Raw genomic sequence first — 27,946 nt, 5'->3', positions numbered from 1 at the left:
TGTACTCGTACAAGCCTTCTTATATGGCATGTGTTTAGAAAGCCGGGATCCTTATATTTTTTAAGACTAAAGGCTTCGATTACAGAAGCATTATTCATACTATGCTGCCCTCTTCTGGTAGTTTACATGTTCACAGCGTGGCCAGAGGAGACTACTCAACTTCAATAGCTTCTAGTCTCAGACAACTTTTAATCAATATATTAGTCCCACCTGCAGGTGATTATGCACCAGATTTATTTGTATAATTTAGGCAACTTTTGGCAGTAGCATTTATTTTTTTAAATAATTTTTATTGGTATAACAGTAAAGTACCAAACTTAGCAGAAAAACATAAGATGGAACAGTAGTGTGATAAAACATTTATCATCAAAAGATATTATAGCAAGGAACAATCTGATACAGAGATAATGAGAAAAAGGGGTAAGGAAACCATCTTATGAATGAGAAAATGAGTAAGAATAGTTATGGGTACATATTAAAACAGGTGGTAATGGAATAACATTTTTAAAAGTAAGGAGTAAGAAGAAAGAAAAAATGGGGAGAAGAGAGAAGAAAACAAGAAAAGAAAAGGATAGAAGAGAAGAGGGGAAGGGGAAAGAATGTGATAAGTAATTAATGTATGGAAAGGTTGGAAGATAGGAAAGTAGTAAAGGGAATCCAGAGTAAGTCAGACTTGATTTTCTGAGATAATGTTGATGATGAGACAGTAGAGATTCTATGTTCATTGCAAATAAGGTTCCACCACTTTAACGTACAAATTTTAGAATTTCCTGTCCAACAAGTTAAAATAACTTTAAATGCTTGTGAAATGAAAAGGTCAAATAGTTTCAACTTTAGTGAGGAGTCCGAAAGATCATCGGACATGGGCCCAAGAAATACATTTTGAATTGATAAGGGGATATTACAATTAAATATCTTAGAGGATATAGACCAAGTGGATTTCCAAAATTTAAGAACATTGGGACAGTAATATATTAAATGTAACAATGAGCCATCCGAGGAGACACAAGACCAACAAAGGGGAGAATAAGAGGGATTAATCTTATGAATATGAACCGGAGTACAAACCGCTCTGTTGTAAAGAAAAAACAAAGATTGAGTAATGTTAGCAGCTTTTTAGGTAGTGAAAATTTTATGCCATAGTTTATTCCATCTGTTAGTGGAAAGGGATATAGAGAGGTCTTCTTCCCAAGCTAATTCTATAGTGGATTTTGATCTATCAGATATGGGACTAGACAAAAGCTTATATATAACAGAAGCTTTGGGAGTGGAGTCAGGTAGAATTGTGTTCAAAGGGGTCAGGGAAGTAAATGGAGTGGTGTCATCAGAAAATTTTTGGGATGACAAGAATGGCCGTAGGGCATTGGATATTTGTGAGTATTGGGGAAAGTAGGATAGCGGTAAATTGTAACGTTCTTGTAATGCAGTGAAGGGCATGACAGAGTTATGGGATACTAATTGATGAACATAAAAAATACCCTTTTCTTTCCAATGTTTGAAGTAGAATGATTTGTGTCAGAATTTTATGAATTTATTATACCAAATGGAAGAGACAAGAAAGACTATTGAGAAATGAAGGTACAATTGGACATAGAGCAGATGTCGGAAAAGGAAAATTCATGTAGTAAGGAGCGCTCAAAAGCAATCCATCTGGGTATCGGTGAGTCATGATCCTGCTTATTAAAAGCATAGAATTGTCTAAGTAAAAAAGCGGTATGATATAATTTAAAATTAGGAAATTAGGAAATCGTACACCTCCTTCAGTTTTTGGTTTAATTAATTTAGATAAGGCAATACGAGATGGTTTATTATTCCACAAGAATTTAATACAAAGAGAATCGAGTTGTATAAAATAGTAATTGGGAATTTTAAATGGTAACATAGAAAGTAAAAAAAGAATGAGGGGAACAATCATCATTTTGATGGTATCCAATCTACCCCACCAAGATAGAAAAAGAGGAGACCAAGAATTAAATGAAGTTTGAATCTTAAGTTTTAGTGCATTAAAATTGTGTGAAAGAGTGTGAGGGATATTAAAGGAAAACCATACACCCAGGTATTTAATTTTAGAGGGACACCACTTTAAGTTGGTGTCAGAAAACATGTATTGATAACAAGTGGAGTTTAAAGGTAAGAACTCAGTTTTGGAAAAATGTAGTTTATAGCCAGAAACTTTAGAGTATAAATCTATTTCTTGTTAAAAAAGGAGGCAGAGAGGTAGGAGGGTTAGAGAGATAGACCAAGATATCATCTGCATAGGCAGATAATTTGATTTCGTTGGATTTATGTTGAAAACCAGTTATTAAGGGGTTATGACGAATGCGTTCAAGGAAAGGTTCTAGACAAAGAAGAAATAAAAGAGGGGAAAGTGGACAACCTTGTCTAGTACCTCTATGTAAATTAAAATATGGGGACAAAAGACCATTGACAGAAATGGATGCCCGGGGTTCAAGATATAATAATTTAATAAGTGAAATAAATTTAGGACCGAAACCAAACCAATTAAGAGTTTTGAACATGAATGGCCAATCTACACGATTAAATGCTTTTTCTGCATCAAGGGATAATGCAGCTAGAGGATCAGGATACCTTTTCCCCAACGCAAGAACATTGGAAAACATCCTAGTGTTATCTGAGGTAAGTCAACCTCTAATAAAGCCGGATTGGTCAGGTTTGATTAGTAGGGGTATAACGTTATCCAATCTAGAAGCAAGAATTTTTGCAAAGATTTTACAATCATAATTGATTAATGATATTGGACGATAATTTTGGCAGAGGGTATGATCTTTGTCTGGTTTAGGGATGATTATAATAAGAGCATCTAAAAAGGATCCCTCAGGTTTTGATTTAGATATGAAGGAATTAAAAAGTTCAAGTAGAGGAGGAGCAAAGTAGAGGAGAAAGAAGAAATTAGTTCAATGGAAAAACCGTCCGGGCCAGGGGCCCTGGCCCTCCTCAAAGATTTAATGGCATCAAGGATCTCCTGAAGAGATATATCTGTTTCAAGGAGAGGCATAGCATCAGGCACAGATGGGGGAGAGGGAAGATCATCAAAAAAAGACTGAGTATCACATTCAGAAGGATGTGTATCATCCATATATAGAGAGTGATAATAGGATTGGAAAGCATTAACAATATCAGAATCAGAATGAAGTAATTTGTTAGTGATAGTGTTACGGAGAGGACCAATGGTTTTCTTTTCTGTTTTAATTTTTAAATAGTTGGCCAACATTTTACCTGCTTTAGTTTGACCCCCGTGATATTTGGATTTTACTTTAAGTAAAATATTGCAAGCATCCGTTGTAGCTAGTTTATTTAAATCTGACTTTGCCTTTATAAGGTCTCGGAGATGAGAAGGAGAATTAGATGTGAAGAAAGAGTGTTCGAGAGATTTAATATGTTTAAAAACAGAGAGATATTGGGAGTTCAGTAATTTCTTTTTTTTGGCCGTGTAGGCAATGGTGAAAGCTCTAAAGGATGCCTTAAAGGCATCCCAGTTGTTATGGACTGAAGTATCACTGGATTTATTAAATAGAAAAAACTCATTTATGAAAGAGGTAGCCTCAGACATGTAGGATTGGTCAGACAAAAGTGAGTTGTTGAATCTCCACCGGGCATGTTTAGAGTTGGTATGGGATAAATCAAATGACGAGGAGACAGGTCAGAAATAAAAATGGATCCAATTTCAGAAGATTGAACAGAGGGTAAAAGGGATTTTGAAACCAAAATATAATCAATAAGTGACATAGTATGATGAACATTTGAGAAAAATGTAAATTCATATTTATCAGGATTGCAGGTTTTTCATACATCAAAAAGTGGACGAGAGGCAATAGCAGATTGAAATGATTTATGAGATTTATCAGGTTTAAATTGGCATTTTGATTTTCTGTCGGAAAAAGGATCAAGCCAATTGTTAAAGTCTCCAGCAACGATAATATTGGGGTTGGTAATGGAAGATAATTTTAAGTTAATCATATTCCAAAAATCAGGGTCAGGTTTAACTGGTCCATATATGTTGAAGACAGTAATCCTTTTATTATGAACCTTGGCCTGAAGTATTGCCCATCGTCCACTTGTGTCATTTTCAGTAGACAAACCTTGAATTTGCAAAGATTTATGACATAGGATTGCAACCCCACCGTTGCGGTTGACCGCAGGTGAAAAAACAACCTGGCCCACCCACTGGCGTTTAAGCTTAAGAGACTCTACATCATTGCAGTGAGTTTCCTGCAAAAAAGCAATTTGACAATTCAACTTTAACAAGTGAGAGAGTACCTTCTGATGCTTGATAGGATGACCCAAACCACGGACGTTCCACGACACAATATTAAGCATCTATCACTTTAGAGACAAGAGTACAGGAACAATATTGAAACACTGCAGAGACAACAATAAAAGCCAAAAGACAACATTTGTCAATAACAAGGTAATACATTGGGATTATAAAGAACATGAGGAGATAAAGGAAGAAAATCCATATGGAGTTGTAAAGAGAGGAAGAAGAGTGAAAGTGATACATGGAAAATGAGGGAGAAGGATGAGATACAAGGGGACACATGATGATGACACATTGCAAAAATAACAATGAAGACAAAAAGACACCATTTGTCAATAATAGATAGCAACAAAATAGTAAACAGTATGAAGTGATAAAGGAGAGAAAGGGAAAAAAGGAAATAAAAAGGGGAAAACAGAAATAGGAAGGGTAGGAAATAACAAGAAAGAATGAGAAACAAGTAAGAAAGAAAAAGAAGAGACAGATCAAGAACCATAAGGTAGATCTGAGAGAAAAAGGGAGTAAGAAGAGAAACAGGCATGTAAGCATCCAAAAACAAGAAGCAACATCGGAGAGAATAGAAGGAAATATATTAAGAACATTTCGAACCACGTAACCAAAATTTAGAGAACATAACTAGAGAACCAAATTAGTAACCTAAAAAGTAGTAATCGCATTGAAATAACATGAGAACAGTGTAAATTAGATATTTGTGTCCATAGATGATCTGGTAATAGATTGCAGGAACAATTTTAATTTGTTCGGATTTACAAAAGAGCGTGAAACACCCTAGTGAGTAACTTTGCAGAGGCAGGAATGTAGTATACCATAGCGAATATTCAGAGATCTCATTTGAGGACGTAGTGCCAGAAATTCCTTGCGTCGAGCATTGGTCGCGTTAGAAACATCTTGGAAAATAAAGATGTTATGACCAGACCAAACAAGACGACGTTTCTCTCTAGCACATTTCAGTACTCGCATTAGGTCAGTAAATTCTAGGAAGAGCAATATGATACCTTGTGGTCTGGTGGAATGAGGTTGAAGGCGACCAAGCCGATGTGCTCTTTGAATGTTTAGAGGTGCAGAAGACTGAAGGTTTAAGAGTTCAGGTAAAAATTTCTTCAGGAAGGAAAGGAGGTCAGGGCCCTCAATATTTTCCGGCAGACCATAAATGCGTAAGTTGTTCCTTCTGTTGCGATTTTCAAGGTCCTCGGTATGAAGCTTAAGCTTTTGGATTTCTTGTTCCAACATAGGAATCTTGGTCGTCAAGTCTTGAATGTGGCCCACATGTTGTTCCATTTCGGTGATCTTACTTTCCATGCTGATTCATCTATCTTCAATCAACTGCAGTTTCTCGTTTGTAGCACTCATGAAGGGTTTGAGTGCACGTAATTCATCCAGAATTGTATCCAGGACCGGATTTGAGGATGACTGAATCGGAGAAGGCGGATCATTCTTGACTCTTTTTGGTTTGGTGCCAGAAGAGGAAGCCTTAGAGAGGCTAAATGATTCCGTAGACATTTTTAAAATGTGTGTCTGAGGTTGAAGAGGCTTTTTAGTAGGAAAAAGTCTGCCCATAAAAAATGGTTTGATGTGATGTGATGTGATGTGAAAGGCATTTGTAAAGCGCAGCATACACTGTACAGTTTCTTGGTGCTAAGGCAAAAGGACAGAGGACACCTAACTGGACAGTGAGAGGGAAAAGAAAAGGACAGGAGCAGGGTGGGGACGAAGAGGGGTAAGAGGGATCGGAAAAGAGGAGGGTATTGGGATTTTAATTGTACGCAGAGCGAAAAAGGTGAGTCTTGAGGAGGGATCTGAAGCGGGTGTAGAGCGAGGCTGACCTTATGTCCAGAGGAAGGGCGTTCCAGAGAGATGGAGCTAGAAACGAGAATCTTAGGCCGCCCCATTTCTTACGCTTGACTCTGGGGACTTTAAGAAGAGCTAAGTGAGCCGAGCGCAGGTTGCGGAAAGGGACATACGGGTGGATGAGAGAGGAGATGAACGTAGGGCCTAGGCCGGCTAGAGATTTAAAGACAAGGCAACCCAACTTAAATTTGCAGCGTTCAGAGACAGGAAGCCAATGCAGGGATTTTAGCAGAGGGCTGATGTGGTGGTGCCTCGGTTGGTGGAAAATGAGGCGAGCCGTCTGGTTCTGAACAAGCTGCAAGCGCTTAAGCTGGTAGTCGGGGATGCCTACGTACAGGGAGTTGGCGTAGTCAATTCTGGAGATGACTAACGCCAAAAGGGCCAAGGTAAGGGCTTCGGTAGTGAGAAAATGCGCGATTTTCCGGATTTTGCATAGTTGGAAGAAGCAAGAAGAGACAGTGGCATTTATCTGGGGTTTCATCGAGAGGTCTTTACTGATAATGACCCCCAGACTTTTGGCCGAGTCAGTTGGGCGAAGGGGAAGGCCCAAGCTAGCGGGCCAGAAGTTGGAGTTCCAAGGATTGGAAGGACCTCCGACAAGAACCAATTCAGTCTTGTCGGGGTTGAGTTTCAGGTGATTTGCCCTCATCCAGTTGCTGATGTGGCAGAGGGTGGCTTGGAAGTCGGAGACTGACTGGTCCGAGGAGTTGATGTTAAAGACTAACTGGATGTTGTCCGCGTAATTAAATGCGGAGACATTTTTATGTCGGAGAGAACTGATCAGAGGGGTGAGGTATAGGTTGAAAAGGAGTGGGGAAAAAGAAGATCCCTGTGGCACGCCGCAAGTCAACCCAACCCTGTCCGCAGAGAACTGGGATAGCCGGACCGCTTGTTGGCGGCTGGTAAGGAACGAACGGACCCAGTCAAGGGCAGTACCCCCTATCCCAGCCTGCCTGACACGGTCGACTGAGATGACGTGGTCGACCGTGTCAAAGGCTGCCGACAGGTCCAGGAGCACTAGAGCCTGACTGGTGTTGGAGTCAGCTCCCCTGCGCAGTTCTTCCATGACAGAGAGTATGACCATCTCTGTAGAGTGGGCGGGTCTGAACCCGGCCTGTTGGGAGTCAAGAAAATTAGACTGCTCAACAAACGAGCTCAGGGTGTTAGTGACATGGGTCTCGAGCACCTTACCGAGGTAAGGGAGGAGGGAGATGGGGCGGAAGTTGCTCATGATCGTGGGATCAGCTGTCGTTTTTTTTAAGATAGGTACTACCTTGGCTGTCTTGTAAGTGCTAGGAACTAGGCCGGAAGTGAGGGAGTTGTTCAGGAGTGTCAAGGGGGGAGCAGGGCATGCAGTAAAGGCCTCCCGTAGGATCTTGGGGGACAGCAATCGGTAGGAGATCCTGAGGTGACTTTGCTGAGGAGGGCGGGGAAGTCTGCCTCCGAAATGAGGGGAATCTGGGTAAGAGAATGAGGGTTAGGAGGGTCAGCGTGGAGGTTGGTAGGGGGCCCAGTGGAGTCGGGTAGGGGCGGCATCGAGATGCTGTTTTTAATTTTGGGATCTTCTCAACAAAAAAATGGTTGAGAGAGTCGCAAAAAAATGGTTGAGAGAGTCGCAAAGCCCCTGGGAAGGGAGGGGTTTGATGGAGACCCTATCGGGGTGAGATAGCTCCTCCACAATCGAAAAGATGTTTTTAGTTTTGTTAGCTGACTCCACTATTTTGTTAGAAAAGTACGTAGTTTTGACTAGCGCAATGGAGGATTTATACCCTTTGAGTAGGGTTAAAAACTCAAGCCTAGCTTCGGGGGTATAGCTTTTGCGCCAACGGCGCTGGGCTTGTCTGAGTCCGAGTTTTAAAACTTTAAGGTCCTCGGAGAACCATTTCTGAGCGTCGTCAGGGTGTCTGATTTTAACCCGTTTGAGGGGGGCAACCACGTCGCTGGCAGACTCAAGCCAGTGGCTTAAGTTTGAGGCTTGAGTGTCTATTGAGACGGATTCGGGGGGGAGAGAGGTACTCCCCCCGAATGGTGTAATGAAGGAATTGTAAGAGAGAAGCACACTGCAAATGTATATATGCTAATACCTCAAAAACATACACAGAAGAAATTAGTGGTATAAATAATCCCACTACATTTTATGTTATTGAGAGATATGAAGAGTGTGTAGCAGTAAATGCAGTCACTAAAAAGCTAATTCTGAAAGAAGTTGCGCAGTAAGTACCAAAAAGATACAAATTCCATTGACGTGCTTAATACAATAAACTAGAGCATTATAATGTGGTATTAATGTGGGATCTGTAGGATGAAGGAAAGTTGCAGTCCTGAAGAGAGCCCAAAAAAGAAGAAAGAAAAAAACACAAAGTCACGTGGATTCTGTGGAGGAAATGCAGCGTGAGCTTCAAAATACATAAGATGACACCCGCTCGGTACGTCAAAGAGAGTTGCGCAATGTGCTGAACTATGATAAAAGCAGGAATAATTTCAGCCCTGCTCGCTCAAGAGATTGCCACAGTGAAGAATCGTTGGAGACCAGCTTTGAGTGCACTGGGCAAGGTCTCAAATTGGGCGAAACTTTAATTCTTCGCTCAGCGGACTGCCAGAGCTCAGCAAGATGCCGCCATCTTGTCGGAAGAGTAGGCTACGTCCCTCACATTGCATTTTTTATTTAAACTGGTACTTTCTGGTATCGCACTGGCGCAAGGCTTTCTCTGTGCCCTGTGATCTCTTGGGGCCTAGAGTGCGCAATTTCACATTGAAATCCCAAACCTGACAGTCGCAAACAAAAAGTAAACCGAGACAGAAATGAGATCTTACTTTCTGTAACAAATAGATCCAGGCAATAATTGTACTGTTGAAGACAAGTCAGAGTTTGTTGAAAATGCCATTTGTTAAAATATTGTAGTACCACAATGCTTTGTAAGTCCACTGGAGGGCAGACAAAGACCATTTTGGGACCTTTCACATATAGCACAAAACAACATTGACTTTAATTTCAAAGGACATCGTGACTCACTTTTCTTGCCCTGCACGTTTGTGAAAAATGCATTATATCATGAAAATAAAAGCTTCACGAAGACTGCTCTTAATATCATGAAATAAAAGCTCCAAAAAGTCTGCTCGGGTTTGCAAACGGTTCAAGATGCCGAGCATATGCACTACCAATGTCAGGTATTTCAGGTGGAAGATATAGAGTGCGAGCGCCGGGCCCGGAATGCATACAATGGCGGCCTCTCGGTACCTGAAGGAAAGTTGCGCATTATGCTGAATGCGATAAAAAAAAAAAACGGGTATAATTACAGCTTCTCTGACTCAGGAGACTGCCACAATGAAGAGACGTTGGAGACCTGCTTTGAGTGCGCTGGGCATTGTCTCAATGTGGGCGAAATTTAAATACTAAGCTCCGTGGACGGACGGAGCTCAGCAGGATGCCGCCATCTTATCGGATGCGTAAGCCACGCCCCGGCAGTAGCATTTATAAATCGGTATTAACGCAATATTTGAATAGTTTGCACTTCCTCTATGTTGTAATAAGTATTTCTTTTCTTTACTAACTAATATTGAGATTCATTTTGTTTGCTAGGGTTGCTCACAGATGTCACTCTGTAGGGATAGGAGTCCTAGGAAGGCTTTGGAAACATGTGTGTCTTAGCTCTGTTAGTTTTTTTCTAGCCTGAGAGGAAGACTGGCCAGGATGGATGGGCTGTATTCGGTTTGAGCCATGTCAGTGTCTTGGGTGAGAGCAAAGCTACTTTTTAATGCTCATGGGTACCCATGTGCTGACGTGACCACTGTGATAATCCCTGGGCAACGTGGTACCAGCCTGTTCAGGCAAAACGATACCCATGACCAACTGCTGACCCCCCAAGTGCAATACTTAGGGCCTGAATTACAGGGGGTCTGTCCTTTCAAGCCAAGTGATGAAACAAGCTGGGCCAAGAGCAGACTGTGCAATGACTGCGTGTAAGGACTGCTGTAGAATGGCTGTCGTACCCATGGCAACTAATGCAGTGGGGAACAGAGGGTCAGCCAGAAAGTTACGCGAAGGGGTATGATGGTCCATCTGTGGCACAGTTAAAGTCAGTGCTCGGTGTGGGCGGGATCGGCAGGGCACTGCGTGCCCCTACTTCTTTAAACTAGTGGAATCCGTTCCCCTACTTTTTATTCTTAAGAATGCGTCCCAGGACGGCAGGCTCAGCACTCGTGGACGTTCGAGGGTTGGCAGAGAAGGATAAGGACTCTGTCTTTTCCTTCTTGACCAGAGCAGACAAGTGCACTATTCCTGCTCTGCTGCTGGCAGCTGCCCCCCACCTCTTTCTTCCTCTTAATCCCGTTCTTTCTGTCTTGCTCCTCACTTGCTGAAAACAGTGACTTTTAGAATCTCTTCTTACCCACTTTTTCCTCTACTTTCGTGTATTTGTTCCTCTGTGAAATTGATCCAAAATCAGAAAACACTTTTACTTGAAATGTCGTTCTATTATAAAGTGCAGCCTCGGTAGGAAGAGAAATAAAAGGTTTAATATATGAAAAATAAATAAATAAAGAAAGACAGAGTGGTTGCAAAGTGGCCATAACTGCATTGTTTTTCCCGGGTGGGGATGTACACCATTCTTGGAGGTACTCCAATACCTGGTTGATGAGTGGATTGGACAACAGAATGTGTTCTGCGGCTCTGTGTTCAGGGATGCGGTCTTTTCTTACCATACTGCTTACGTTTTGTAAGGATATAAACAATGGACATTGAAATGGGTCCATTCCGGGCACTGTAGTCATGTCCTTAACTTTTCATGCAAAAGTACTCACTGATTTCTGAATGAGTGTAAAACCTTTAAGGCAACCATGTTGTTTGTTGTTCCTTCTTAAATTTCCCATACTGTACCTAATTTTGCAATCCCTGTGAGTATTTGCTTTTTCCAGGAATTTGTACTTTTTTTTTTTTGCAGGCAGCATATTACTCTTGTCAAGTGCATAATTTGAATTGAGTGGCATAAAGGTTTTTATAGCGGGCACAATTCGGTTGTAGCTGTGCTGAAGGCAGTGTGAGTTTCTCTCAGTGGGGCAATAATGTGTTCAGTGTGGGAGAGGATGTTGTACTATGGCCAGAGCTGCCGAATTTGGGAACTGGGGAACCAGGTTCAACCTTCATGACCAGTCCATCAGACCACTCTCCTGAGGGAGCACATTCCCATGCTAGATCTTAGAAGGCCTTGCTAGGCCTTAAAAGACCTGGTGACTTAACACCAGCAGGTGGATCCGAGCCCCTAGCGGTGGCAAGTGTGGGTTAACCTTAAAAGCCTGTTCACCATAATCCATACTAAAGGTAACCACGAGTCTTGGGGGCAGGACTACATAGCAGCACAACCCAGAGCGGCAGTGACTCTGTCACTGAGGTCACAGGACCATTGAGGCCAGTCCGCCCAACCCTTTGGTACCTCCATTGGCCTTGTTTCAGCAGTAGTAGTGTAACTCACCAGGGATCGGCAATGCAGCATTTGCACACACACCAAACTAAGTTTGCAAAATTCAAGGTCTCTCTGCTTCAAACACATGCACTTTTACATGTTCTACCTGCTTTGGGGGCATTGGAATTATGCAGCAATGGAGGATAAAATTATGCCACAGTGTTGACTAAATTATGCAGCATAAAAAAGGCTGCAGCATAATGCGGTATATTTTCTGATATTTTATTATTCTGATATTTTTACACATACTGTCTCTACAAACATTTTGCCTTATTAGTACCAGTTTAACATAGAAATGCAGCAGTGAGTAGTGTCCAGTGAACCTTTCCAAATGCCAGCAATACAAGTCACATTTTTTAGCAGCTTTTGATCCATTTGAGCTGTAAACAATTTATTAGTTAAAATCTTCAGATTATGCAGCAGTTGATGTATTATGTGGCAAATGTGGCAGAGCCATTATTATGTGAAAAACATTTGCAAATTAGGATATTTTGCCGTTCATGTTTGAACTGCTCTTGTGGAAAAAGGGAGAAGTGCTGATGACAGAAACTCCTTGGCTCATATACAAATGGCTTGTGATTCCACTTTTAAGGGTATTTGGGACATTCTGTGATTGGGAACATATCCCACTTTGTGAATGTTAACTCATGTTTAACCTTAAATAAACATGTGTATCCATTGGTTGGATTAAATGACACAGTGAGCTGTAACTGGTTAGTGAAATGCCAAACAAATACTAAAAATTGGGATGTTTTGCTCTTTCAGGCCACGCCTCTGACTCCGCCCACTGACCCAATTCTCGGGTTATTCCCACCCTCTGTTTCTCCGCCCACAGTTCCCCTACTTTTTTTTCCCCACTTTGACCACTGGTTAAAGGACCTTAGTTTCCAATATTAATATTTAGTCCTTTGACCTCATTTTTTGTAAGGCATCTTACATATTTTGATTTCTAGTTGTAGCTGTTCTTTCGTATTCTGTAATAATTCCAATATTGGACTTAAGAAGTACAATAGTCTTCGTTCGAGTTTGAGGCCACCACTGGTGTCTTTGATGCAGTCCTAATCCTTTTCCCAGTCTGTTGGTAATATGTACTTTCCATGTTCCGGTTGCCAAAATCTGAATTTTATATTCATGACAATGTATGTCTGTCGCCTTTTAAGAGTTGCAGTTATGATTTAATTTACCCTGCGTTGCTAATGTTTAGTTGGTTTTATTAAGTGGAGAACTGCAGTGTGACAATTCTGCCTGCTCTCTTCGACAGGTCCTGCATCTTGATCCTTCCCATTTTGGCCTCTCCCTTCCATGAAGGATGATCATCAGTTCTCTAATATGGACATTGTGAATGAACTTAATAGCCCTTTTCGATGTTTTTTTCACTAATTCAAAGGCTTATATTCGCATCACACAGGGATCTGAAGCCTCACGGTCTTGTGATGCAACCTCAGGCTCCTTACGCACATTGTTGATCATAAGTGGTGCATCTTCAGCACGAGGGGGAACCTCTACTTCTCTCGTCATCTTGCAGAGCTCTTCCATTCTTGTTAAGCCTGTTCTTTCTCTGCTCTCCACAGGCTACAGCCAGTGTGTCCTTGTCGGCCATGACTGGGGTGGAATCCTGTCTTGGATGTTTGCTGTGTACCACCCTGCAATGGTGTCTAAACTCATCGTGATGAACGCACCGCATCTGCCCGCGTTACAAGGTACAGTTTGAACCAATCAAGAAGCTGATCATAAACAAACAATCCTCTGCTAGGCTTTTATTTTTCAGAGGTCTTTTGGTATTTGATGTAGTACAGATGCAGCTACAATCAACAACTTCACAGAGAGCTTTTTAGCTGTAGCAGGAGCATCCTGAGCATGAAATGACACAATGTACTCTTAACAGTGCTGCGAGTGGGGCATCCAGTGAAAACCGGATTACATTAGGTGTTGTACCAGAATATTGTCTTACATAAATAAAGTGCTTAATTTGTGCCAGAGGCTTCCGGTGCTCGGCACCAGCACTTAATTGTTAACACCGGCACTTGTGACAGTTTACCATATGGTGGGGATGTTTCAGTTATTGAGAGACCACCAGAACAACAGTTGTTCATTAATTCAATATACATTAAAAACGACCAATACCTACCTCCGAAGCACTTCCTATAGCTTTGTACGCCTGGTGTTGTCTGAATTATCACACTTATAGGATTGTGATGGTTAGTAGTTGTGCACGTACTGTTGTTGGCATCGTTGGCATGGGCAATGGGTGATGCAATCTGCAAAGGCTCCTGACGAGGGCTCTGGCACTTATGTTTTTGCAAATTAAGCACTGCATCATATTCTAAATCTAACTTACAAAAACATCCCCCCATATAAGTTAGTAACAGAAAAGGTACACTCAAACGGGCGATGATTCTGTAAATTATATTTGTTGGGTAATCCATTTTTTTTGTATACAATCACAATCCATAAACTGAACAGCAACCTGAGGCACCAGCTGGCCCATACCGAGTATAACATTTCCGTATAAAAACTTCAGTACAAAATATTAAGAAGCATTCAGCATGTTTAGACCCGAACCGTAGCATTCCCACCATTTATCCTAAATTTTGGTATGTTTCTGTGGACAGCCCCTCGCCGCATATATGGGAGCTGCCTGTTGTGTTCACTAATCTACTCCCCTGCGCCACATAGTAAATGTGGGTGGAGGCGGGTGGTTCCATAATTGAGCTATGTCCCCTTTTGCCACCAAGGTGGCCACACCCACCATCCTCCTTTCTGCTCTGGTGTTGCCAAGGTGTTCCATGATTCCCAATAAAGCACGCTTTGGTGTCAAGGTAATATGGTTTTCCAGTAGTCTGGACAGAGTGTCACAGAGCACCCTCCAATATTTAGTAATGAGGGGACACAGCCGCGTCATATGGCAGAAATCTGCTCCGGTCTAGTTACAGTATGGGCAGGCCGAGGTCGCCATCCACCCCACCAGCCAGAGGCGCGGTGTGAAGATTGAAGTTGGATCATCTGGGGGCAGAGGAAATTGCTAATTCGCGAGAGGCCTGCAGGCCTGGCACCAATCTGTATCTTCAAGGGAGCCCATCCAATCATCCCATTTGTGTCGAAGGGGACCTAGGGGATCGGGCGTTAAGTGCCAAGGTTCGGTATAGTTGCAAGACTCCTCCACTTCCAATAGGCCCCATAAGGAGCTTGGCCTCTAAAGAGTTATATCCGGATAAAACCACCAAATCTGTTTGTATTCCGCTAGGGTGTGTCGGAGCTGGAGGTATTTATGGAACTGCATTTTAGAGAAGTGAAACTGGATCTGTAACTCCTGGAAGAAGCTTAGGCCACCTCCGTGCCACACCTCCCCAAGAGTGAGAAGTCCTGATCTAGTTCTATTTGGTGAACCCTTCCATTTGTCTGGTGTGGTAGAGAAGGTGCCTGTGCCACAGGAGAGTATGGTAGGTCAGTCTACCCGACCATCCCGTGAAGCGCAGTGTTGCTCTCCAGGTTAGACACACCAGTTGAGTAGTGTCAGGAAGGTCTTGGGGGATTGAGTCCCCATATAACAGTCCCATCACTCGGTCTAGTCCTAAAACAGAGAGTTCTGTGTGGTATGCTGCATGACTTCAGCCCCTAACATCCAGTCATTAATCACTAGGAGGTGGACAGCTTGGTAGTATAAGTGTATGTCCGCCATTCCCATCCCTCCTTCGTATGACGAGAGTCTGCATTTAACCATGGCCATGTGAGCTGTTTTTTTCGCCCATAAAAAGGAGCAGATGTCCACGGTCAGGTTTATGAACAAAGTGTTAAGGATTTTCATTGGGAAGTTTTGGAGGGTGTATAGCAATCGGGGAAGGATGTTAATTTTAATAGGGCAACCATCCGAGTATATTAAGCGGCAGAGAATCCCAACATTTGAGGTCGTTTTCATTTAAGTATCTAATAGGCTGAGACTTGGGTTTCACGTAAGCTCAGGCTCGAGACCTATCATGACTCCACAGCATTTAAAGCTGAGGCAATGGATCGGTATGCCATCCTGCCAGGAGAGCGAAGCTATGTTTCAATGTATTGGAAACAGCAGGGATTGTGTTTTATTGAGCCGGAGCCCTGATGCTTCTTCACTAAAGGCTAGTAGTTGCAGTCAGTGGGGACCCTGAAGGCAGGGTTTCGTTAAAAACAGCAGGACATCATCAGCGAATCGGGTGATTTTATCCTCAAAACTGTCACCCCTCCCCCCCCCCCCACCCTTCCCAACCTATGATCTGGGCATCGCAGGGGATCAATCTAGCTAGTGGTTCAATGGTGATCAGTGATGTCATTTGAGATGTCATCAGTGATGTCACTGACCATGTCATGAACGATGTAATATGTGACATCATCAGCAGTGGATTGCGGGTGGACGAGTTATAGTTAGTACAACTAACTATAACGGAGGAATTTCAATGGTTTTGTACGAGTGAAACGTCCAGCTAACTATAACACCCCTAAAACCTATGGTTTTTCAGTGAATTTTAAAGGTTTTTTAAATGCCAATTCCTAGCTATAACATGTCTGAAACCTATGTTTGTTTCAGGGAATTTCAAAGGTTTTTTAAATGCTAATTCCTAACTATAACATGTCTGAAACCTATGGTTTTTTCAGTAAATTTCAAAGGTTTTGTAAATGCTAATTCCTAACTATAACATTTCTGAAACCTATGTTTTTTTCAGTGAAGTTCAAAGGTTTTGTAAATGTCAATTTTTAATTGTATCAATTGTTATATTTATTTCTTCATATTGTTTTACTATATTCTTTTATCAATTTTTTTAGATATCTTATTTTTCAAATTACATTAGACATATTTAATAAAAATGTATAAAAAAAATAAATATATTTTTCTTTATTTATGTTCTTTTAAATATATTTATATATTTTTTTATTCATTTTTTTGCCATTCTTTTTGGAGTCGCGCAATCAAAGCGCACCCTTCTCATTCACTGCGCGGAACATGTCGGCCATTTTAGGATTGTTCTGTAGGATCCTCGTACGGTGTGCGACGAATACGACTTTCCCAACGCGGACGCTATGCGACTTGTACGCGACTCATAGCGCATACTCGACATGTACGCATTACATGACACGACGGTTGTTTGTGACGTCATAGGTGCACGACTCCCGCGAAATTTTTTAATGTTCAAAAATGTATATAAATATTTAATATAAATATTAAGACAATACATTATCTGAACTAATAATAAAAATAATATTCTTTAACTTTCAATAAAGTTACATTACTTATAAATGCAATTTCGCGAAGTCGCGCTGGGTGCGAATTGGGTGCGAGCTGCGTGCCTGCAACCTACGCGCACCCTACGCGCACCCCATGTGACCAGAAAGAAAGAGATTTGATTGGTTCATATCACTTCCTATTCTAGGTATTGAAGGACCCCACCCATTCAAATCACACTTCTTAGACCTTCCTTGGGGGGAGAAGACCTTGTAGGAGAGTAGGGTCTGCTTTCCTATGGTCACCCCACTTTTTTGCTTTTTGCTTCACTGGTTTTCGACTTAGATGTGGCTGTGGGCTTGCTAATCAGACCCACAGCCCTGCTGTTCTCTCTCTAAATTCACACCATGTACTTTAGGATCATCACCAATTGGGAATTGGGTCACTCTTGTGAGTCCCTGTACAGTGTACCATAGGTACCCAGGGCATAGGTGCACCCAAGGCCTACCAGGGGCTGCAGCATATCTTTTGCCACCCCTGGCTGGCCATCCAAACTGACACAACTGGCTGATCACTCAGCTGGGGCTAGGTCGTGTAATCACCCCTTGCTTAGATATAGTATACCTATATCTAACCTTATATCTAGACACATATACACCTATAAGTCACTCCTATGGCAGACCTTAACAATCCTGAGGGCAGAGTGCTTGGTTGTATGTGAGATGGTGCTCTAGCAGGAGCTGAGCCTGTCTGCAGCTTTCGGAACCATGTCCTTATAGCTGTTCTAGGATATAGCCATACCATATACTCTTAAGTGCATTATAATCCTTGCGGTTAAATGCTAACTCTGGTTTGGCTTTAACAAAACATGTCGTGTAAGGTGTCATACGCTTTGGAATACTACCCCCTCGCTAGTTCTGGCGACGGGGGTAGCATTCCACCCTTCTAGAGGGAGAAGACATGTTGTTCCTGTTAATCCCGGTTAAAGTTAACCAGAGCCTCAGCATCACAAAATGGATGCTGCTGCCACAGACACAAGTCTGAACTACTGCTGCTGGGAGTCCTTCCAGCGAGAGAGGCTTGGACAAAAGGTTTCCTATCTTGGGAGGTGCTAGCACCACCCCAGACAGGCCATAGTGTATTGGGGCAGGGAGGGCTGAATGAAATGAGACACTGCCTGGGGCACACAAGGTGTCCCATGCATAGTCCAGTTCAAACCGGCACTCCAGCCCCAGCTCTGCCGCGAAACTGGACAAAGGGAAAGTGGGGTAACCACCCCCTTCCCTGGTCCCACCCATAGGAGGGACCTAGCAGGTAATCCAGCCCCTAAATGTGGTATATAGGTAGGAGCTGAGTCCCAAGACTTTAGATTTATCCTGACTGAAACTCTGATATGAAACTCTGGACCTTCGAAGATCTACTTTGCAAGAAGAAAACTGAAGAATCTCCTTTGTGGTCAAGGAGTGACCACCCTGCACAAGCAGGCACCATCAAGCGATCAACGGTTTGCTTTGTCGACGCTCCCGCCGGAGCCCGAGCACAGAGCCTGACAAGACCCGGACTTCCAGACTTCCAACAGCCCGATCCACAGTCACAGCAGAGCTGAGACCCGTGGAGGCGACGAGAGACGTGGGACCGGCCATCTTGGAAAGCCAGCGAATTGCTTTCCGTGCAACTTCAGAGGCACCTTCGAAGTTGTGCATTGGGGATTGAGAAGCCCCAGCCCCGAGCACCAACTGCACCGAAGATCAGCCCTCCACACTCCACGAGTTCTGCGTGGGGCCCTTCTGCATTTTCCTGCTCAACGCGTCTGTCCGGTCACTTGCCCGTTGGCTAGTGGCCTCTGTGACGACGAAACCTTTGATTTTCAACGCTGGTCTGGTTGCTCCAGACTGGCCTCTGCTCCCCTGAAAAGGAGCAGCCCATCAGACCTTGCTGGTCGGATTAAGAAGCCATCTTCCTTTTCTGCGTGGGTTGCCTTTGCCAAGGCTTGTTGACTCTAATCCGGAAGCCGACACCGCCGACAGCGAGAGCTTTCATGGGACAGTCCGTATCCAGCGCCTGGTCGTCGTCGACACCTCCTGGTCCACGTGGCTGCAGAGACAAGCTTCACGACATCACCTGATTGCTTCGCGACATCGTCTGATTCCTTCCTGGTTCCATCCTGGTCACTGGCTAGTGACCCAGACTCTGTCCCCTCTGCTTTCAGGTACTCTTCATCCTCGATCCGCCCTTGGATCCAACCGGACACTCCTCTCCTGGTCGCCTGCAGCATCTTTCTCCAAGGCTCCATAGGAATCAGCGACAAAACCCGACACACTTTGACACCTATGCACCCGCTTCCTGTGAGTGAGGTAACGCGAGTATTTCGGTACTCCTGTGGGTATTGACTATACTAGTGTCCTAGTTTCAAGTAGCTTTTCCCTACTCCATCCGGAAGTGTCCTAAAAGAACTAGTTTCCAATTCTTTAGTTCCCATTCTAACTCTATAGTAACTTGCGTGCGTGTAAAGACACTGCACGCGCATCCCGTGGGCCTCCTGCTCCTCATCCTTTGGTAGTACAGCGTAGCCCCAGCGATTCTCCAGGCCCTAGACCTTTCCTTTGTTGGTGACGTGGTTCTTATACCACTATTTTAGTATATGGTTCGAAGTGCCCCTAGGGCATTACTGTATTTTGTGCAACTTATTGTATTTTAATTAAGTATCTTGTGATGTGCTGGTGCCTCTGACCTCATATAGAGTTCAGAGGATTGTGTTAGAAATAAATACATATATATATGTTGATATACAACCTGTGTGGTGTCCTTTCATTTGGTATTAAAGGGATTGCATATGGTAAAACAGCTGGCTTCACATGCCCTCTTGAGTTTAGCCTAAGACTGCTTTGTCCATGCTACCACTAGGATAGCTGGTCTATAAGGTTGACTTTACAACCATCACCATAAGGGTTGTTTGGACTGATACAGGGTGCCCACTAGAATAGTGGACATCACATATCAGGCCAACTTCTCACAGAACTCTCCTAAGAAGACCTTCTATTTTTTGGAGATTGTAGACCTGGTTGTGCTCTAACTATCAAGAATGGCTTCACAACAAGAATCTTCAGATTCTGAACACTCTCATGAAGAAGAATTTGTTCCAGAACCACCACGTCCCAAAAAGTATGAATCGATTGTCTGGAAATGTTTTACTTATCCAGAGGGACTTAAAAAATTCAATACCACGAAGGTAACATGCAAAATTTGCAAGTCAGTTCTATCTCGTGGAGACCCCATCAAGAAATATTCTTGTGGAACTGCAAGCATGCTTAAACATCTGCAATGCATGCATCCAGTAAATCTTGCAAGAGAGGAATGCAGAAGACTGCAGCAGAGTGTACCACCAGCACCGCAAGCGCCAAGCACTTCGGGGGCGTCAAGTTCAACATCCAATTTGGACATACGGCCTCAACTGGCTAACGCAAAAATACATTACGTGAAATGCAATAGATTGCTGTGCTACGGGGAGCAATCTGTTGATTTAGTTTGCAGGGCACTGGATAACCATCACTGTTAGTTTTTCATTTTTGCCTTAAAGTTCATTGTTTTGTTCATCTCGTTGAGTTTTTCATTTTACTAAAAACAAAAAAATCAAAAAATTGTTCAAAAAATCCCCCAAAATTATAAAACAACAAAAAGAAAGAAAAAAGTTATTTTCAGAACTAACTACTCTGGTTAAAAAAAGAGCTAAACTTGTATGCTAGTGTGTGAAAGTTTACATGAATGTATGTGTAGTGCATAATTGACTGAAAGAAAGCATTTGTGGTGTATGGTGAATGGATAATTGCAGAATTATAAGGAAATGCTGCAGCATGACACTGTAAAGTGTTTGGCTTCAGCGTGCTGTGGTACTTCCGAAGCACAGGGTTCTAACATATGTACATAAATATGTTGCAAGTCTGTGCTTCCCTCTCCATAGCTGCTTAACACCTTCAATGCTACAGCAATTCCCCCCTGGTGCTGAACTCTGCAGATCCCCATTGAGCATGACGAGCTCAGCTCGTCATGAGCACACGAGCAGTGTACTGCATGACGAGCTGAGCTCGTCATGAGCATGGAAGGGGTTAAATTGCAGCCATGTGGTGACACAGGCCCCCTTGCAGCATGGTGCAAGGATGTCTGTGTTGTGCAGAGATTGTTTTTGTGCAGGAAGGGGCACCTTCCTGCACAAAAACAATCAGTAAAGGCATTTTTCTCCTTCAATATATGGTGTGCATTGTAGCATATATTGAAAGATAAAAAATGAGGAGAAGTGAAAACAATTCTTGTGCCTTGCTACACACACATGTCCAGATTTATGATTTTTGATAAAACTGGAGATGTGTTTTCTTCTATGAGTGTTCTGTGCAAACACGCACAGCAACACCTATAGAAGACCTTTTCAACGCAAAGTGATGTGTATGATGAGAGTGTATTTACCTGAAAAACAAAAGGTATACAGAGTGCCTTTTCCTCTTTTTGTAAATATGAAAGAGAGTTAATGGCTAGGCTAATCTTTATTATAGGAGTACATTTCTGTACTGCTAACAGAGAACAAGATACATTTACAAGTTCTTACGTTTTAGGAAACTTATAGTACATATTTATATATGACTGAAGAGAAGAGATGGGGCCTAATGTGACATGTGCAAAAACACTCAATGATGTGCTTTAAGTTAAATAGTTGTATTTCGTATAATTCTGAAATTACCAGGCCCTACAAGACCACCATATGTCTCTATTGTGTACCATACCATGTATCTTGCAGACAAGTGCTCTGAAGCTGTGTCCTATTTGATACCTGTCTGCAATGGAATTCTCTAGCACAAATCTACTCCTTCCATCTTCCCTTTTTTCAACTGTGTGCAAACATGCCCTTGTGCATTTTAAGACTTACTTAAACTTACCTCAACAGTAATACATCTAAAGAACGCTACACATTTTATTCAGTTGTTTTTTATAATGTAAATGATGGTTAACTGCTTATTTTATAATTAGGATCTGTGAAAGAAAAGAAAAAATTGTTATAACATGTAATTATATATTTTTAACAACACAGCATAAATTAAACCTTTTACAAAGTAATTTCTTTGCCTTTTTTGCTGTTCTCAGAATATATTGAATTCCACTAGAAACAGTGATTTCAATCGTACTCATCACATAACAACGGGCAAAAAAAAACGATCAATAAGATGGTTTAAAAAAAAAAATCCATCCTCCAAAATATATTGTATAATACAAATCACACATATATAAAATCCTTACTGCTAAGAACCTTTTATAACTTTAATTTATAAACACTATAAATGTTGTCACTTAAAACTATACACCGAGACAATGTGCAAGAAAAAGTCCATAATTCAAACAGATACCTTTCCATGAGGCCAAATGGTATTTTTGCACTTCTTTTTATGTAAATTATCCAATGGTAATCCTATTAAATCATAATAATTTCCTCAGAGGCTGAATTATATTCCTAAACTTTGGCTTTAAAAATATTAGGTAGGAATCTGGCAATTCAAAAGGCAAACGTTTGAAAACCAACTGAGCATCATTACAAAGTGTCCAGCCTTTGTTACTTTTTAGATAGGCAGTCTAATGTCCAGATGTTGTGGAAGGACCATCATGGAAAATTATTGCTACTGCTACAAAAGTCCTTCCTAATATTGATAGTTGACTGGCTACAAAATGTTTTATTAAACTGTCCAATTTTACTGACTGATTGATTACAGTGGTATAAGGAGAGACACTGAGTGAATTTATAATTGGTTTAGTTTTACTTCAGTGAATGGATTAGTACATGGTGCTGAAAGGGTCACTATAGGATTGCAGGAGCAGTGACAGGGTGTTTGCTGGACTGTATGGATACTGGCTGGGGAATGTAGGCCTGAAACACAAGTGTGAAGGTGGTTAGACCAGTACATACATAGTACATAGGAGTTTGAAGCACTCCGTGCCCTAAAACTTGACTCACTCCAAGAGTACATGTACTTATTGTGTGCAAACACATCACGCAACCAAATGATTCTCTCTCAATTTTCCCAAATGCACACTAACTCACAGTGTGATTCTAGACAAATAACAGTATCCCTTGCACTTCACTGAAAGGATTACTACAAGCTACTGAAAGAGTCACTATGGGATTGCAAGAGCAGTCGCAGGGTGTTTGCTGGAGTGTATGGATACTAACTAGATAATTGTAGGCCTGAAACACAAGTGTGAAGGTGGTTAGACTACTACATGCATAGTGCATAGGAGTTTCAAGCACTGCGTCCCCTAAAGCGTGGCTCACTGCATGAGTACATGTACTTATTTGTCTGCAAACACATCAAGCAACACAAGGATTCTCTCTCAATGTTCCCAAATGCACACTGACTCACAGTGTGATTCTAGACAAATAACAGTATGTATGGATACTGACTGGGGAATTGTAGGCCTGAAACACAAGTGTGAAGATGCTACTGAAACAGTCACTATGGGATTGCAAGAGCACTCACAGGGTGCTTGCTGGAGTGTATGGATACTAACTGGGGAATTGTACACCTGAAACACGAGTTTGAAGATGGTTAGACTACTACATGCATAGTGCATAGGAGTTTGAAACACTGCATGCCCTAAAGCCTGGCTCACTGCATGAGTACATGTACTTATGTGTCAGCAAACACATCAAGCAACCATTCCACATATTTAATTACTGCTTTTTACCGTTAAAGCCGAACTCATTTTTCAAATACATACCCAATTATGTTTTTCTAATTCTACCGAAATGTGAGAACACAATAGGTTTTTAATCAATGATATGTCTGCAAACACATGAAGTACCGAAATGCTTCTCTCAGACTGATTTCTAAATGCACACAGACTCACAGTGTGATTCTAGACAAGCAACACTATCCCTTACATTTTACCAAAACACATTTACTAATCTACAAGACATAAGGTGACTGCACACATTCCACAACATTTTCTACTACATACTAGTATAGAATGCTTCTCTCAGAATGATTCCTAAATGCACAGACTCACTGTGTGATTCTAGACAAGCTACACTATCTCTCATATTTTACCAAAATACATTTACTATTCTACAAGACGTAAGGTGGCTGTACACATTCCACAATATTTTCTACTGCAAACACATGAAATACACAAATGCTTATCTCTGAATGGTTTCTAACAGCAGACATACTCACAATAAGATTCTAGACAAAAAAAGTAGTTGCCCTTAAATTGCTTTCTACCCATATCTTAGAATAGCATTCAACACTTAAAAAAACATGAATGCAAAATGTAATCACCATAACCTTGATACCATACACAAATCCTGCACATATTGTACTTATCCTTACCCCACCACCCCAACCACCCCTGCCACCCCTACCACCCCGGAACCATCCCCCCCACCAAACCCCCCACCCAAAAGAGGCATAAGGACTGAATAGTCCCCTTAGCGATGAAGAGAGAGGCTTAATGGACACTCCCCCAGCCTCCCCCCGACTGTGAAAAAGAAAATAGAGAAAACAGCAAAAGTAGGAAACAAACCGCCTTCCGAGCCAAAAAGCTTCACTAGCAAATACTAAATAGTATTTAGAAACTCTTTTGCAGCAATCTCAGAGACAAAAAATATGTTTTATCTTTATGGATAATTTTCAATTTAGACGGGTTTAGGAGGAACCTTGTGTGTTTTGCTGTTCACCCTATGTGGGAAGGGTATGCCCAGACGTGGGTCCCTTGCTCACTGCGCCACTGGAGTCAAGCTATCCTGGCTGAAGACGGCTGATAGCCAGAAACCGGTCCTAGGATGCTTGATTCCGGTCCAGGGAAGACATGGCTTGGCAGTTCGGTCTGGGCTGTTCCCATGAGGCACAGGGTCAAGACTGATTTCCATATGGCCATGTCTGAACTGGGGTGGCGTGGTGAGCAAAATAACGATGGATTAAACCCAGATCTGTGACTGGGGGTGAATGTTTTGCCATTGTGCAACATTCCGTCCATCACCTTGTGTGTTTTTGGGTTTAGGAGGAATGCTTGTGCACCCTTAGCTTGGTAGAGAGGGATCAGTTGGCGAACATGCCATCTCTGTTGGACCGTAGCCTGGCAATAATCAGGGTGAATTAAGAATTCACAACCCATCCCACTTCTTTTACGATCAGGCCTTGCTAAATCATACAGAGATTCCCTATGCAAAAAATAGTTTAAACAAATCAAGATAGCCCTAGGCTTTGCATCAGGACCCCCTGTACCTCTCCGCAAATGAAAGGGAAATCTATGAACACGCTGCAGTTCCAAGTCCCATTTCCATTGACTCAAGTCAGGGAAGGCCTCTAAAAATAAATTAATGACAAACTGTCGTAAATCTTTGTCTTCCTTTCCTTCAGGAATCCCTAATATACGTAGGTTATTCCTTCTTGCGCGATTCTCCAAATCAATAAGTTTCAAATTAATATCATCCTTCACAGTTTGTAGTGACATTATACCCGTTTTCTGCTGCACTATCTCGTCCTCAATTATGGAGATTCGCGTCTCCGCTTCCCCAATCCGTGTAGACATTTCTGTACAAGATTTTATTACACGACGCACAGTGTTTTGAAGTTTGCGGACCGCGCCCTGTGTGCGCAGTCCCTCTGCTTTAGTCTCCTCCCTCTGGGTCATAATAGCTTGGTAGATAGTACTCAGGGTAATCTCGCTTTCTCCTGGCACACCGGTGCAATTAAGCGCTCAAGATGCGACAGTACTACTATCACCTAACCCACCACCTAAGCCACCTGAGCCTCCATTGGTCTCCCCAAGTTGTTATGAAAATTAATAGTCCCACGTCAATGAACCAGTCTTGGTAGGTATTTCCGTAGAGGCCAAATTGGAAGGATCTCTTATTTTCCGTACAGTTCCTTTAGCGCCGGAAGCATCCAAGTCTTCTTCATCCTCTTCATCCTGTGAAGCAAAGCTAGCCTCGCTCCTTCCATCTGCCCAATCTCCTCCGACACTCTCATTTTCGGAAGAGTTAGATGGCTCTGACATAGATTAGAATTTGCCACCAGAATCCCCAGAGTCCATATCTTTTATTAACTCTTTGTCCCCATTCACCATGCAGGGACCAATATCTTGCAATGCCACAGGTAAATCATCGCTACCCAAATCTATAGATGGTAGTACAGCTATAATAGGTTCTGGTTGCTGAGATTGCGCGATATTACACGCACCAAGGGATATTTCATTTTGGGGTATAACTAATTCTGTGGATGTGTTACTGCGCGCCGCGCCAAGAGAGGAGCTGATTTCCCCATTCACTGTTACCACAGCTGCCCCTTGGTGTGTCAAAGGTACAGGGGACTTTTGCTTCAAAATAGTCACATCAGTGGGATTTGCTGGCATTGTAACTTTATTGCCTAGCCGAGGTTTCATTAAGGTCCCTGGTGAAAAAGTGTTGGGGCTCTTACCTTTTCCCTGCGCCTTTTGAAATATTCCCGGGACTTTTACTGGCTTCCCGGAGATAGTATCTTTGCTCCGCAATGCCACAGGAGAAGAATTAGGGTTTCCCTGCTCCTGTCGAGTACTGACACTGTTGCCCTGTCCGTTACCTGGGGGGTGGGTCGAGACCGCCAAAGCTGCTGCCCGAGTCCTGGAGCCTTTCGTGGCGTTCTTGGGAACCATTACTCGATGGATGCAAATGCTCGGCCTGGGTTTCCAGTAGATCCGCAGCTTGCACCAGCTGTACTGCCTGAGCCGGGACTGGAGTCTCGTGCTGCCCGATGCTGAACGCACCCAAGTGCCACCGGCGCCTGCACAGTTCCCGGCACACTTGATGGATAACGCGCAAAGACAATGAAAACCCCTCAGGAAGCAGACAACGAAATAGCCACAGCATGCCCTGAAGTTCAGCGCTGAGTTTCACACTGCGTTCATCACCATCGGAAGGTTGGACGGGGGAGGCTAGCACCGAGGAGTGTCAAGCCCGCTCACGCGATCGCTGCTGCGATCGCCATCTTGCCTGGGGCTATGGGTGAAACCTTCTACTCTGCACCCCATAGAAAGCACCTGCATTTAGATTACTTCTTTTTAACATCAGAGAAAGCAAGAGATACTACGTTCCACATCTTGCCTAAAATTATATCAGACCACAATCCAATTGTGTTGGATTTGGATTCGAATTGTAGCACTAGAGGTGCACCAAGAGCTTGGACTTTTGACCAGAAACTTTTGTTGGATCCTGTATATTGTGAATGAATGAACTCATCAGAGTGGTAACTAGTGGTCATAATATGGAACACATTTCAAGCTATATTGCTTCACAAAAAAAGAATATATATTAAAATTTCGCTGAGAAGTTCGCAGCTAAAATTGCTATTTATAGGTCTGAACTGTATGAGGTTGGCGAGAAGTCTGGTCGACTGTTAGCGAAAAAATTGCAACAGAAAGCGGTTGCTGATAGGATCAATAAGATACTGTCCTATAGATATGCTTTACCTATATGCTGTGTTAAGTTAGCATGAGCTTATTAGGAGTTCAAACGCCATTTTACCTTTCTGCTGCTTCTGGACACGACACATAACTGTTATTTTAGCTTTGAGCCTAGTAGATTGTTTTGATTCACACGAGAATAATATGTTGTTACTCTGATATCAGCTTTGCTTGGTGAGCTGTGTCTGTACAGTGAGTGCTGAAGCCTTCAAGGATATCTCGACACAGTGGTTGTTGTGAGGTCTGATCTTCGCACCTTCCTAGACATAACATACATACAGCTGCGGCCAAATTCTGGCTTTAGGTGCGTTTTATATTGCTTTGCACAGAGCATACAAACACACTTGATGGTGCTTCGCATGCAGAGAGCTGGTGGAAGATGATGTGATCCCTTACCACTAGGATCTGAGGTATGGGCCCGCCCTGCTAAAACCCAAAGATACCTTCTTAGATATAATATAATATACTAGCTAGGGAGGGTGAGAATTAGGTGTTGTTTAACCTTCTTTGATTTAACATTTTAACATGCTTTCACCTTTTGTATTCAATGGACTAGTAACTATGCTGATTACTTTGTTTCTTATAATATGTTTGCTTGTATTAGCTAAGATACTGCGTTTGAGAACACTGCATTAGAAAATAAACATTTCAAATGTGCACGCGTCCTCATTT

The 27,946-nt window shown here is 42.4% G+C and overlaps 1 protein-coding gene across 1 annotated transcript in view; it reads left to right on the top strand.

Annotated features, from left to right (window-relative positions):
- EPHX3 (epoxide hydrolase 3) overlaps positions 1-27,946 on the top strand; it is a 155,906-nt gene that overhangs the window by 84,646 nt on the left and 43,314 nt on the right. Inside the window, exon 5 of the mRNA XM_078681669.1 lies at positions 13,179-13,307. Coding sequence (XP_078537795.1) covers positions 13,179-13,307 — 129 coding nt within the window. The remainder of the gene's footprint in view (positions 1-13,178; positions 13,308-27,946) is intronic.

This window comes from Lissotriton helveticus, chromosome 1_1, assembly GCF_964261635.1.
Source record: "Lissotriton helveticus chromosome 1_1, aLisHel1.1, whole genome shotgun sequence".
In the NCBI taxonomy this organism is placed as follows: Eukaryota; Metazoa; Chordata; class Amphibia; order Caudata; family Salamandridae; genus Lissotriton; species Lissotriton helveticus.
The sequence above is the reverse complement of the archived record's forward strand: the minus strand, read 5'-3'. Positions and strand labels throughout refer to the sequence as shown.